Here is a 14,198-nt window from a genome sequence, read left to right as displayed (position 1 = left end):
AAGTTGAGTGGGCACTGGGGTGTAATGGGCTAAGCCTCCACCTGCCTGGGCGCCAGATGGTGTCCCAGCTGCTCCACTTCCAATCCAGCTCGCTGCTGTGGCCTGGGAAAGCAGTAGAAGATGGCCCAAGTCCTTGGGTCCCTGCATCCACATGGGAGACCTGGAACAAGCTCCTGGCTCCTGGCTTTGGATCCACCCAGCTCCAGCCAGTGTGACCATTTGGGGAGTGAACCAGCAGATGGAAGACCTTTTTCTTTGTCTCTCCCTCTCTCTGTAATTCTACCTCTCAAATAAATAAAAGGTTTAAAAAAATAAGAAAATTTGAGTTTTCTAAGACCAAAGAAGAGCCATGGTATTTTTTTCCCATGTTGGCAAATGACATGATCTGCCTGACCATTAAAAAAAAAAAAAAAAACTCTCAAACTGCTGTATAGAGAATAGAATGAAAGGGACTAAGAGCGGAAGCAGGCAGCCATTTGGGAGATTACTGCAATAACCCAGCGGGAGGGTGCAGGAAGGTGGAGAAAAGCGACACTTGGGACACTTTAGGAGGAAGAACCAGCAAGGCTGAGGACCGAGTGTGGGGGCGAGGGAGAAGGCCACGTTGGAGGTGACTTCCTCAGCACGCGGCACCATTTCTAGCAAAAGCGGCTTGGAGAGAAAGAGGACTTTGTTCTGAGCAGAGTTTGCAGGGCTCCGCGGTGGAGCGCCTTGTGCGGGTGGAGCCCTCCAGCTAAAGGAAACTGAGCCCGTGGGTGGTGTGGGTGACGTAAGGGTGGGCGAAGGAGCAGACCCAGAGCTGGGGCCTGACCATGACGAACCTTTAATGGACTGAGAGTGGAGGCGCAGCAATAGAGAAAGGATGCCGGCGTGGTAAGAAGCCGCACTGAGAAGCGGTGTCTTTGAGGCCAAGGGCGAGAGTCTGTGCGTCACCCCTGCCCTACGTTTCCGGTAGGTAAACCAATCCCAGGATGTGGCAACACAGCTGGGCAGGGGTTCAACTCCGCTCATGGAGTGACAACGCCCCCGCCCGGCCCTCCGCTTAGGCGCTCGGGGAGAGGGCGAAGGCAAGGCGCCCCCACGTCGGGCCCCTCGGCGAACCCAGCTTCCATCTGGTTGTTCTCTCGAAGTCCGTCAGCACCGCCTCAGCCGGAAGCGAGCATCGCCTCGGGCCTCCCACGCGCCGGCCCCGCCCCCCAGCCCGCGGAAACCCTGGCCTGCGGCGGGAGGCGGCGCCGCGCGCGGAACAGCCGCGTGCGATTGGCGGAGCGCAGCGGTCGCGCGCTGATTGGCGCGGGCGGAAGGAGGCCGGCGCCCGGCGCGGCCTTTTCTCGCACAGGATACTTTCGTTTTCCCGGGTAGGGTCTGTAGAGCGCCCTGGGCGCAGGCGGAAGTGCTCGCGGCACACACCCCACTTGGAGCGCAGGCTAACCGGCGCGCCCGGCGCGGGGCCGCTTCGCCTTGCCTCCGCTCACCCCGGCCGGATCCTGCGCGTGGAGTGGGTGAGTGGGCGTGAGGTGCCGGGGAAAGGACACGCCGGGACTGGGACCCTCGGGGCGAGGATGGGCTGTTTGGCTCATCTGTGGCCGAGTCCCCAGTGCCCTCCTCATGCGAGCAGAGCCACCTGTTGCCCGTGTTGACGCTGCCCGGCTCGGCGCCCCCTGCCAGGCGTTGCGCGGGCAGTGCAGGTGCGCCCGGAGACCCTGCACCTTCCCGGTCACCTTCGATTTCCTCCTTGCAGCTCCTTTCCTCGCAGACACTGCCGTCGACTCTGTGCAGGAAGTTGGGCTTCCCGCGAGCCGTGTGGCATCGACGCTGCCGGCCGGGGCACGCGAGACCGCACAATCTTGGCACCTCGCGGGTGTGTGTCGCTGCGGCTTTGGCTGAGTCTTCGTCCCCTGGCTGGAACACGGAGTGACAGGTCGGTTCACAGCAGCTAATGTTGAGTCCGCGGCTCTGGGCTCTCTGTATGAGTGTTGCAGCCCGGAGGAGCTTAGTATCTTCCCCGTATTAAAGCGGTACTTAGACCCCGCAACCCTCGGGTGGGTATGTAGAAGTTTCATTGCCAGTGCTGTAGACATGTTTGTGTAGATGAGAGAGGGCATTGCTTTTCATGGGGCACAAGTAAGCCTCCAGGGCACCCTAGTGTGCAGCGAACCGCTATTTAAAGAGGATGCTGCATGCAAACTTGTGGGATCAGGAAAAAGTTTGCCTTTACCTTTCTAATGCCATCCGCAATACACAGGATCGCAATTCAGCAGACTGTTAATTGAGCGCATCCTCTATGGGGGTCCCTGTCCGAGGTCCAGAGAATGTTAAAAGACAAATGGCCCCGCACCCCTTCGCAGAGCGCTGGAGCTTACCTCATGGTCTCCTAGAGCTCTCCTGGAGCTGCAGAAGGCAACGTGGCTGAGGTCAAAGGAGGCTCACTTGTTGCTGGGTGAGTCTCAGTATTTGGACCCAGCCTTGAGACCTGGTACAATGGAGAGAGAGAAATTTGTGGGAAGGCTCCTTGCAAGCGGGAGTGGCAGTGGACTGAAGCAGGAAATAATTTGCATTGCTTTGTTGATGGATGGTTTGGGCTTGGGTGGAAGTCAGCCTAGGAATGGCCAAATGTAGTGGATTTTGGCGGGATTTTAAAATTGATTTCTATGGGGCCAGCGCTGTGGCGCAGCGGGGTAACGCCCTGGCCTGAAGCGCTGGCATCCCATATGGGCGCTGGTTCGAGACCCGGCTGCTCCACTTCCGATCCAGCTCTCTGCTAGGGCCTGGGAAAGCAGTAGAAGATGGCCCAAGTCCTTGGGCCCCTGCACCGGCGTGGGAGACCCAGAGGAAGCTCCTGGCTTCGGATCGGTGCAGCTCTGGCCGTCACAGCCAACTGGGGAGTGAACCAGAGGATGGAAACCTCTCTCTCTCTCTCTCTTTCTCTCCCTCCCTTTCTCCCTCCCTCTCTCCCTCTCCCTCTCCCTCTCCCTCTCTGTGTAACTCCTTCAAATAAAGAAAAGATTGATTTCTTTATTTGAAAGGCAGAGTTACAGAGGGAGAGAGGCAGAGACATCTTCCATCACGGATTCATTCCCTAATGGTTGAAATGGCCCTGGCCAAGGCTGGAGCCTAGACCTCCATCTGGGTCTCTTGTGTGGATGGCAGACACTTGGGCCTCCTCTGCTGATTTCCCAGGTGCATTAGCCGGGGCTCAAACCAGAATCCTTATGGGATGCCAGTGTCGCAGGCAGCAGCTCAACCTGCTGCATCCCAGATCTATCATTTTTTTTTTAACTTTTATTTAATGAATATAAATTTCCAGTGTACAGCTTATGGATTACAATGGCTTCCCCCTCCCATAACTTCCCTCCCACCCGCAACCCTCCCCTCTCCCGCTCCCTCTCCCCTTCCATTTGCATCAAGATTCATTTTCAATTCTCTTTATATACAGAAGATCAATTTAGTATAAAGATTTCAACAGTTTGCACCCACATAGAAACACAAAGTGAAACATACTGTTTGAGTACTAGTTATAGCATCAAATCACAATGTACAGCACATTAAGGACAGAGATCCCACATGAGGAGCAAGTGCACAGTGGCTCCTGTTGTTGACCCAACAAATTGACACTCTAGTTTATGGCGCCAGTAACCATCCTAGGCTGTTGTCATGAGTTGCCAAGGCTATGGAAGCCTTCCAAGTTTGCCGACTCTGATCATATTTAGACAAGGTCATAAAAGACAGAGTGAGGATAGTAACCAATGATCCTAAAAGTGGCATTTACCAGGTTTGAACAATTATACAGCATTAAGTGGGGAAGAGGACCATCAGTACACACAGGTTGGGAGTAGAGCCATTGGTGGTAGAGTAGAGGTTATGATTACAAAGGAATGAGGCCCAAGTGCACTAGACAGGGCCTAGAACAAAGGACAGAGTCATTATTAGAGGAGCTAAGAAAGGTGCTGTCTGAGCTACAAGTAATTTTTCTGATTGAGAGGCAAATAGAACCTGATAGAAGGGGCTTGATAATAATCTGGTGGGCTTTAGGCCTTGTAAATTCAGAGGCCCAGACCTATCTATCTCTTCTCGTGGGGTATATCCTAAGGGAGGTGTGAACCTCCTAGGGGAAGGCACTCTGTTGACTTTCATTACTTGGCTGGCCTGGGAGGAGAGCTGGCCAGGTAAAGGCAGGGGGCATCTCTAACAAGAAATTTACAGTTCTGCCTGCAATGTTGCTGACCCTACTTGACCATACCCTCAGCTGCAGTGGTCACTTTGGAAGTTGGGCTGAATGAAGGGCTTTTCAGCTTAGAGCCAATAAGATCTGTGGCTCTGACCTGGGCATCCTTCGACTCCAGGCCAGGTCCATTTCCAGTGATTCAACTCTTGGCAGAGCTGCCAGGGCTCTTCACAAGCTGACTTCTGCTGAAGCCCAGGCTTACCACATTGAAAGCCACTGCAGTGGACTGGCCTGTTGGGTCTCCTTGAGGGCAGATCACTGTACAGATCAGCCATTAATAGGCCTGCCACCCATTGCTTCTGCTGCCTAGCTTTCTTTTCCTCCTGGTTTGTGTTAAAGCAGACCAGAGGATGCAAGTCAAGGGAGTGCCCGTGTCCCATCTCTAATCTTCGGTGGCCTGAACTACAAGTCTATAGTCACAGGCATGTTCTGTAGTAGTTTTTCTAAGGTAGACAATGCCCATGAGGAAAATTATATTCTCACTTTAAAACTTTCTTTCCCTTTGGTCTGAAAGGGAGGTTTTTTCTACTTACTGTATACTTCGCTGATGGCGAAGTGAATCTAGCTATGAGATTATTATTTAAGTTCTTATTTTGGCTATGCTATTGCAGAAACGTGTTAGCCATCTCTTTTATAAGGTCTAAAGATTAAATTGTGCATCCTACAGATTCCTTCATAATAGAATTAGTTCCCTACCTTGAAGAGAATAGAGAAATGAAAGAACAAGTTGGGCTTAGAATAGAGAAATGAGGGAGCAAGTCCTAGATCGCTTGCTGACAATAGCAATATCACATGAATACTTAGCAAACCGTTCCAACCATTAGATAACAACTTAAGAAAACATTTACCAGAGGGTCCAATGCCTTCTATAAATTTTAAGAATCATGTATTTGAAAACACCTCTTTAATATCTAACATGGTGTAGTTTGTTTAACTAGTAAACTTAAGCACAACCATCTAAAATGTTTTTATTTTCTTTCTACCAACAAGTCTAAAACATATGATACACAGATTCAGGTCCCACAAATTAAAATGTATCTTTGATTGATTTTAGCAGCTTAAATTTATGGACAATCTTATCTATAAGCCATTTAAAATAAAACTCTTAATAAAATTTCCCCATGTGGACATACAATATGTACACACATATAATATAGCATAATAGACCAATATAGCAATTTTAATAATAGCTTTTAAAATCTTTAACTCTTTTTGTAGATTGCCAATTGATTTGAATTGCTTTTTGTTTTTAGTAACCTCAGTTAACCATACTTTCTCTCAGTTGGTACTGTTAATACATTATTGGCTTCATCTGTTTACAGAGCCATCCCAAAGTACTGAATACAATAAAAGTGGCTGGAAAAAGTCCATAGGAACCTATAGGAGGACAGCTAAACACAGAACCAACAACGCTTTAGTTTTATGAGCAGCACATCATATATAACTGTGGATGACAAAAGACTTTAAGTCGCCATGTTTAAAATTATAAACTCATCAACCAACAAGAGGCACTTGCTTACTTCACAGTATTTTTGAAAGCACCTGTAGGATTTTACAAGTATTTAACCCTTTAGGCCTCTGGGGCTTTCTCATTAAGATAACTACCATGTCTAGTAACACAAGATCATTAGACTTTTTAATTCTCAAACATTTGTATTAATAGCATTTTCCATTATAGAAACTTAAAGTCTGGTACCACATCACATCTTGACAGTCCTTCTAATATACTCCAAATAGACTGATTAGTTGGTGTCTCTATAAGATGAGAGACATAGGTCCTTCCATTTTTTCAGTTGGGCCCAAACTGGAAAAACCAAAGTCCAGGATTTACTGGAAATTTTAGAGACCAGATTGTTTGAAACTTTGATTTTTTGAATGCCTGTCAAGAATGCCAAGAAGGCTCAAAATCCAAAATATCTGGTTGAAATAAGATTCCTTAAAATCATGACATAACATAGACCAAATTTGATCATTGTTACAAGGTGATTATTCAAATTTTTGAAAAAAGCACATATTTAAATAACCCATAGCTCTTAATAAAAATTCAGCTGTTTTTGAACAATTAGAATTTAACAGACATCAAGAGAACATAATAGATTACTTTAACACATTGCTTTAACAGAGCATCAGAGTTTAATTCTATGTCAAAGAGAAATTGAGCTTCCTGTGATCTTTTGCTGTGAGGTTTCCTTCCTTTACCTTCTTTCATATTGGTGACCATGTTTCTGTGTTTCTGTGTGTAACACATCTGTAAGCATCTTTTGCAGGGCAGGATGAGTGGCAACAAATTCTTTCCGTTTCTGTTTGCTATGAAAAGTCTTAATTTCACCTTCATTCACAAATGAGAGCTTGGCAGGATATAATATTCTGGGCTGGCAGTTTTTCTCTCTTAGTACCTGGGCTATGTCTCGCCATTCCCTTCTAGCTTGTAGGGTTTCTGATGAGAAGTCTGCTGTGAGTCTAATTGGAGATCCTCTAAGAGTAATCTGACGTTTCTCTCTTGCACCTTTTAGGATCTTTTCTTTATGTTTCACTGTGGTGAGTTTGATTACAACATGTCGTGGTGAGGATCTCTTTTGGTCATGTTTATTAGGGGTTCTATAAGCTTCCTGTACTAAGATGCCTCTGTCCTTCTCCAAACCTGGGAAATTTTCTGCTAGTATCTCACTGAAAATGCCTTCTAATCCTTTCTCCCTCTTCATGCCTTCAGGAACTCCTAGAACCCGAATGTTGGGTTTTTTAATAGTATCCTGTAGATTCCCGACAATATTTTTTAGATTTCTAATTTCTTCAACTTTTCTTTGGTTTGCCTGTTTCCTTTCCTGTTCTCTGTCTTCTAAGTCTGATATTCTCTCTTCTGCTTCGCCCATTCTGTTTTTAAGGCTCTCTAATGTGTTTGTCATTTGATCTATTGAATTCTTCATTTCATTATGATTTCTCGTCACTATCAGAGTTTCCTGTTCTACTAGTTGTTTCATTTCATTTTGATTCCTCCTTAATATTTCACTTTCACGAGAGAGATTTTCTATCTTGTCCATGAAGGATTTCTGTAGTTCAAGAATTTGTTTTTGAGAACTTCTTAATGTTCTTATCAATTTTTTGAGATCCACTTCTTGCATTTCTTCTATCTCATCATCTTCATAATCTTGAATTGGGGTGTCTTTTTCATTTCGGGGCGTCATAGTGTCTTCCTTGTTCTTGTTAGCTTGGTTTTTGCGTTTGTTGTTTGGCATGTTGGAGATATTTGGTTTCTTCACTGTGGTGTTTTTTCTTGTTACACTATGGCTCTATATTAAGTGGACTGTCTGCTTTCAGTGGAGCCTTAGAGGCTTGAGATGAGTGTGGACTGAGAGCTGTGTTTGGTTCCTCAGGGTTGAGGGTGTGTCAAAGATGACACTCCCAGGTTAGGTGTGGTAAATCTCTCTTTCTTTTTTTGATTTAAAAGGGAAGTAATTGCGCACAGCTGAACGTAATTGGAGGTAGTTAGCAGGCAAATGATATACCCACAGGAGCCAGAGATCAGAAGCTCTTTCCCAAGGACCACACAGGGAATCTCTGCTGCCCTCAGTGTGGGCTCCAATTCTCCTGCAGTCTCCCACTGGGTTGCCAAGTTAGATGCTAATCTCCTGTTATTTCACCCCTCCCCCCAGAGTCAGGTTTTTCTGCTAGGCTCAGGGCTGGTGCAGACCTGAGGTCGCCCTGCTTATGACGTATGTCCAAAATGGCGCCTGCTCTGTCTTGCTTGCCTTGAGAGGTGAGCAGAGAGAGAGAAACTTGTGTCCGTATCGGTCACTTTTTTTATTTTTTCCCTCTCTCTCTTCTAGTTAGCCTGGTGAACTTTTCCCCACGGAGTTTCAAGCCTCATTCCCTCTAGCCTCCTCTTTCCGCTTGCCCGCTGGTATCTCGGGCTATTGAGGTTCGGCTCACCTCGCGTTCCAGCGCTGGTGTGTTGAGTCTGCCGCTGGTGTCCCGGACTTGGGCTCCCACGCTCTCCACGCAGGTCCACTGTGAATCACTAGTTCCGGAAGAGTTTCCTCTGCTGTTTCATCCCCTACTCTTCCTTGACCCTGCAGTATCTCCACTTATATTAAACTTTCTCTCCCCCTGGACTAATAGTGTGCTCCCTGCCTATTCCGCCATCTTGCCGCTCTCCGGCATATTCCCCAGATCTATCATTTTTGCACAGGAGACAGATGTGGTCCAAATCCATGTGCAGCATAGGCTTGGATTGGGAACATGGTGGCAGCAGATCTTGGGACTAGAGAAGAAAGTGTCAGCCCTAAATTTGGGGTTGGGCCGGGTCATTGGAGGATGGTTATGCCACTCTGCTTTGGTAACAGGTTTTGAGGGCACGAGAAGATCGAGCCTGGGTTTGTTCATGTGAATTTATTGCTGTCCCTGCTCTGTGCCAGGTGTGGTGGGTGTACAAGCTCATCCAGCCTCAAGAACCAGCATGTTGATAGGGAATAAGCTGCCTGGGTTCACTTGGCTAGTAAGAGGTTGCAGCCTCTACCGAGGGCCAGGCCCACATATTTGCTTTAGGGATATCCTTGGTAGACACCTAGCAGGCAGGGAGTAAGCCTCAGGTGTGGAGACTTCTGCTCAGGTAAAATACATCTGGAGCAAAAAATCAAATTGCCACAGCAGGTGTGCAAATGGGGTGGGCCCGGGTCCCTTTCTGCTGGTATTTGTGAGGTGAGTAGCTCTGTCGTCAGACACTTGTGGGGTAGACAAGGCCTGGCGTTAGCACACTCAGTGACATGGGTGCATCCACACTGATCCATGCCTTTCTTGAAACTGTGCACTCCTTCCCCCAGGGGCTGGCAGGACAAGGTTCACTGCAGGGGCTGGCAGGACAAGGTTCACTGGTGTCCACTCTGAATGTTGCTAGCCAAAGGCTGCTATAAATCCTAAATTATATAATGGTCGTGTGAGGCTGTTCATTGTCCTAATGGATTTAGGACTTCCTTAATCAAGCTTTTGTTGAAATTTTTCTTTTTTAAGATTGAAGTGTAAAATTGACATAACAGTTATCCAGAGAAATAAGTGTGACTTTGTCCCTTCAAATTGCATTTGATAATGTTTCAGCCTTCAGAAATTATTAGGTTTAGAATTTCTTTGTGCCAGCTTTATTGTTTGCTGTAGGCAGAGAACGTATATTACTTCTTTTTTTTTTTGACAGGCAGAGTGGATAGAGAGAGAGACAGAGAGAAAGGTCTTCCTTTGCCGTTGGTTCACCCTCTGCGGCCGGCGCACCGCGCTGATCCGAAGCCAGGAGCCAGGTGCTTCTCCTGGTCTCCCATGGGGTGCAGGGCCTAAGCACTTGGGCCATCCTCCACTGCATTCCCGGGCCACAGCAGAGAGCTGGCCTGGAAGAGGGGCAACCGGGACAGAATCCGGCGCCCCGACCGGGACTAGAACCCTGTGTGCCGGCGCCGCAAGGCGGAGGATTAGCCTAGTGAGCCGCAGCACCGGCCTGAACATATATTACTTCTAAGATGTTGTAATGAAAATAATTTTACCATATGTGTTGGTTAGTTTTCTATTGCCATAATAAAATAATCAAGGCTCTGTCACTTAGAAAGAAAGGAGGTTTATTTAACTCATGGTTTTGAAGGCTGGTAAGTCGAAACAATGTGGTGCCAGCTCCAGTGAGGGCCCCCTGGCTTGGCGCATTGTGGTGGGAGTGCATGCAGCTGGGTGCAATCACATGGCAAGACAAAAAACCAGAGACACTGAAGAGGGAAAAGCTCTGCTGTTTTGTTGTTTTGTTTTGTTTTTTTTTTTTATTTAATTTAATTTTTATATCCTCTTGGGGGAACTAGCCAGAGTCTCATGAGGATTGCATCAGTTCCTTCTCAGGGAAGCACCCCTGACCAATCACCTTACACTAGGCCCCACTTCTTTTAAGTTCTGTATGGTCCCCCAACATCGTCATGCTCAGCACCAAGCTGCCAACACGCGGGAAACCCCAGGGGACACACTGGAACCATGGAGCATAAAATGAGAGTGCAAAGTTCTTGGAGTAAATCACACATGTACTGTAATTTGTTGGGGAACGATTTTTGGAGAGCTTTTGTAGTGATCATAAAACAAAACTAAATAAAGTGTTGCATTTTTTGTTTGCTAAAAAGGCAGATTCATTTTAAATGTTTATTTTACTTACAAGCTATTGACTTATTTATATTGTTTACAATTTGCTTATCTGAAACTCAGACATAGAAAAAGATCCCCTATCCACTGATTCACTCCCCATTGCCTGCAGCCGTCAGTGCTGGGCCTGGCTGAAACCAGGAGCCAGAAACACAGTGCAGGTCTCCCGCACGAGGGGCAGGGTCACCATCTGCTGCCTTCCAGGGCGCGCATTTGTAGGAAGCTGGGGCTCCAATCCAGACGCTCCGGTGTGGGATGTGGGTGTCCCAAGGACTGTCTTAACTGTTGTACCAAATGCCTGCACCGGTTCATTTTAAAGGTGTATTTATGAGTACTTCGTATGTGTGTTCTGGAGATAAAACAGGGGACAAAGTCTTCTCCCTCTAAAATCTTTTTCTTCATGTGGTAAAATCAGACCATAATCAAAATAATAAAGTATCTGGTGGGTCAGTATATGCTGTGGAGAGTGGCTTCTTAGGCAGGAGGTGGTCGTGATTTAAATACGGTGGAGAGAACAAGCTGCATGTTGACATTTGAGTAAAGATCAGCAGATGTGTTTCCTGGAGAAGAAGAAAATGTTGATCCTCAAACTCAATTAAAAAAAAAACGTGGTTTAGAATATAGGCATTTAAATAATATATTTCAGAGACAAATTGTGTCTGGGGGTTAAGATGTTTACGAGAGCGTGAAGAAAGAAGGCTTTCTCTGGAGCTGCAGTCTTCCGTCTGACACGTTGCTCTCTTCCTGCAGGATGTCTCAGTGGTATGAGCTTCAGCAGCTCGACTCTAAATTCCTGGAGCAGGTTCACCAGCTCTATGATGACAGTTTTCCCATGGAAATTCGACAATACCTGGCCCAGTGGCTAGAAAATCAGGACTGGTAAGGAGAACTCACTAGACAGGAACACGTCTGTCTACACTCCAGAAGTACTTGGTGCAAGACGTTCCTAATCATCAGGGAAATGCAGATCCAAGCCACAGTGGGATACTGCCTCCCTCCAGTTACCATAGCTATGATCAAAAAGACAAAGATAGCAAATGCTCATGGGGATGTGGAGAAAGGGAATCCTTGCAACATTCATGGGAATGTAAATTCGCATAGCCATTATGGAAAACAGTATGGAGATTCCTCAAAAATCAAAAACAGAACCATAATATGATTCCACTACTAGGAATATATATCTAATTGAAAATGAAGTTAGTCTGCTGAAGAGATACCTGCAGTCTCCTGTTTTATTGCAGCATAACTCACCATAGTGGAAACTTCTCAGCTGAAGGATGGATAAAGAAAATGTGTCTAAACACAATGGAATACTGTTCGGCCGTAGAAAGGAATGAAGTCTGTCATTTACAATAACCCGGATGGAACTAGGGGACAGTGATATTAAATGAAAGAATCCAGACACAAATACCATGATCTTGCTCATATGTATAATCTAAAACTGATCTCATGGAAGTTGAGAATAGGATGGTGGTTACCAGAGACTGGCCAACAGATACTAAGTGTCAGATAGATAGGAGTCATAAATCCTGGTGTTCTGTTGCATAATGGGATGATTATAGGTGATAATGTACTGTGTGCTCTAATAACAAAAAACCTAGAAGAAAAGATTTTCAATGTTTTGCCATGGAGAGGTGATAAATGTGTGAGGAGATGGATATGCTTGATTGTGAGCGTTACACAATGAATGCACACACTGAAATATTACTTGGTACGCCATAACTACAAGTATATACAATTTTATTTATCACTTATATATATATATATATATAAATTTTAAAATTGTGTTTGTTTATTAAATGAGTTGGAGCTAAATTTACACAAACATAAATCTCATCAATGACCAGAGATTCCATCTGTCACATGAAAGTTTAAAAACTGGGGTTTGTCTCTACAAAACTAAATACGCTATCCATTAAGCACTTTTGTCAAATTTAATTGTGATAGGTACTCCTAACTGCTTTGGGCAATTTAGAAAACTCTGACATCAGTTATTTTCCAACTCAGGATCCAGGCTATGGAAAGTAATTTAAAGAAATGATTAAGTCTGAATTCTGGTAAATATTAATTAGAAATACCAAGAAGGCTAGTGAAAAAGGAGATATGTTTTAAGAGAGGTAGGTATTCTACTTTAAAATGTACTATTTGCTGACTGCAAAAGTTTTAAACATGCTCAAAGTATTTGACATAGACAATGAAGATTCTGTTTTGTTTTGTTTTTTTCCCCTTTGGAGCTGTTCACCATGAACAGTTTCCTGCCCAGTCTCTTCAAGTTCTAGAATTTTTCATACTAATTGCATATGTAGGAATACTGTATGAGGTGCTGCTACAAGGAAGAAAGTGCAATCTAAAAAATCATTTTCCGGTCATTGCCATAAGGAAAGCAGTGTTTGTGTTGTCTGCCTTAAGTAGTATCTGGAATGAAACACGGACATTTTAAATCCCCAGGGAGCACGCCGCCAATGATGTTTCGTTTGCCACCATCCTCTTCCATGACCTCCTCTCGCAGCTGGACGATCAGTACAGTCGCTTCTCCCTGGAGAACAATTTTCTGTTGCAGCATAACATAAGGAAAAGCAAGCGGAACCTTCAGGTACGCCCCCGTTTTTCTTGAGCTGCAGTCTCCCATGTTTTCCCCATTCAGCAAGTACCTATGAGCACACACTCAGAGGTGTGTAGAGCAGTCAGTAAACGCCCCAGTTTTCATAGCATTGAGCAAACTACCAGTTTGTTTTATAAACATAAAGGATTTTCAGGCTTAAAATAGTTCATCTGTTAGGTGTCAGTCCTGAGAGAAACGTGATGCTACCCCTGCTTTACTGGAGCGTTAAGGCAACAGAAAGGGGCGGTGTGCTCAGAGCAGTGAGCTGTAATAACACGTGCAAGCTCCCAGGAGCAGTAGTGCTCAGGCTAAGTCCTTGGTGTACAGATGAGGACTTAGTTCACAAAGGTGTGACTTCTGGGAACTGGACTCCACTTTGCCTTGCTTCTGGTGGAGTAGCCCTGTTCTGGAAGAGAGAACCAAAAGCAGATCCAGACGTGAGAGGACACGCTGTGAAGTTTTAGGGGTTCTTGAAACAAACTCCCCACATGCCCCTTGCCTACCTACCATATTTATTTGTGCATCATCTGTCTTATTTTCTTTTTAAAGAAAATAAAGCGCTGGCATCCCATATGGGCGCTGGTTCGAGACCTGGCTGTTTCACTTCCAATCCAGCTCTCTGCTATGGCCTGAGAAAGCAGTAGAAGATGGCCCATGTCCTTGGGCCCCTGCACCCACAGAAGAGACCAAAAAGAAGCCCCTGGCTACCAGCTTCAGATCGGCACAGCTCCAGCCATTGAGGCAAATTGGGGAGTGAGTCAGCAGGTGGAAGACCTCTCTCTCTCTCTCTCTCTCTCTCTCTCTCTCTGCCTCTCTTCTCTCTGTGTAACTCTTTCAAATAAATAAATGAATCTTTTTTTTTTTTTTTTTTAGAGAGTTACAGAGAGAGAAGATGAGACAGAGAGAGAGAGAGAGAGAGAGATCCTCTATCAGAATGGTCATAACGGCCAGGGCTGAGAGAGAGAGAGAGAGAGAGAGAGAGAGAGAGAGAGATCCTCTGTCCGAATGGTCATAACGGCCAGGGCTGAGCCTGGCTGAAGCCAGAAGCCAAGAACTTCTTCCAGGTCTCCCATGTGAGTGCAGGGGCCCAAGAACTTGGGCCACCTTCTGCTTCTTTCACAGGCACATTAGCAAGGAGCTGGATCAGAAGTGGACAGCCAGAATGCAAACAGGTGCCCAAATGGGATGCTGGAATGTAGGCAGCAGCTTAACCCGCTG

General features: G+C 46.0%; 1 protein-coding gene across 1 annotated transcript in view; it reads left to right on the top strand.

Annotated features, from left to right (window-relative positions):
- Positions 1-1,368: 1,368 nt before the first annotated feature.
- Positions 1,369-14,198, top strand: part of STAT1 (signal transducer and activator of transcription 1) — a 47,953-nt gene continuing 35,123 nt past the window's right edge. The window contains exons 1-4 of the mRNA XM_062189361.1: positions 1,369-1,502; positions 1,742-1,921; positions 11,129-11,257; positions 12,827-12,971. Coding sequence (XP_062045345.1) covers positions 11,130-11,257; positions 12,827-12,971 — 273 coding nt within the window. The 5' untranslated portion in view covers positions 1,369-1,502; positions 1,742-1,921; position 11,129. The remainder of the gene's footprint in view (positions 1,503-1,741; positions 1,922-11,128; positions 11,258-12,826; positions 12,972-14,198) is intronic.

Source organism: Lepus europaeus, chromosome 1, assembly GCF_033115175.1.
Source record: "Lepus europaeus isolate LE1 chromosome 1, mLepTim1.pri, whole genome shotgun sequence".
In the NCBI taxonomy this organism is placed as follows: domain Eukaryota; kingdom Metazoa; phylum Chordata; class Mammalia; order Lagomorpha; family Leporidae; genus Lepus; species Lepus europaeus.
This window is presented reverse-complemented; position numbering and strand designations above follow the sequence as displayed.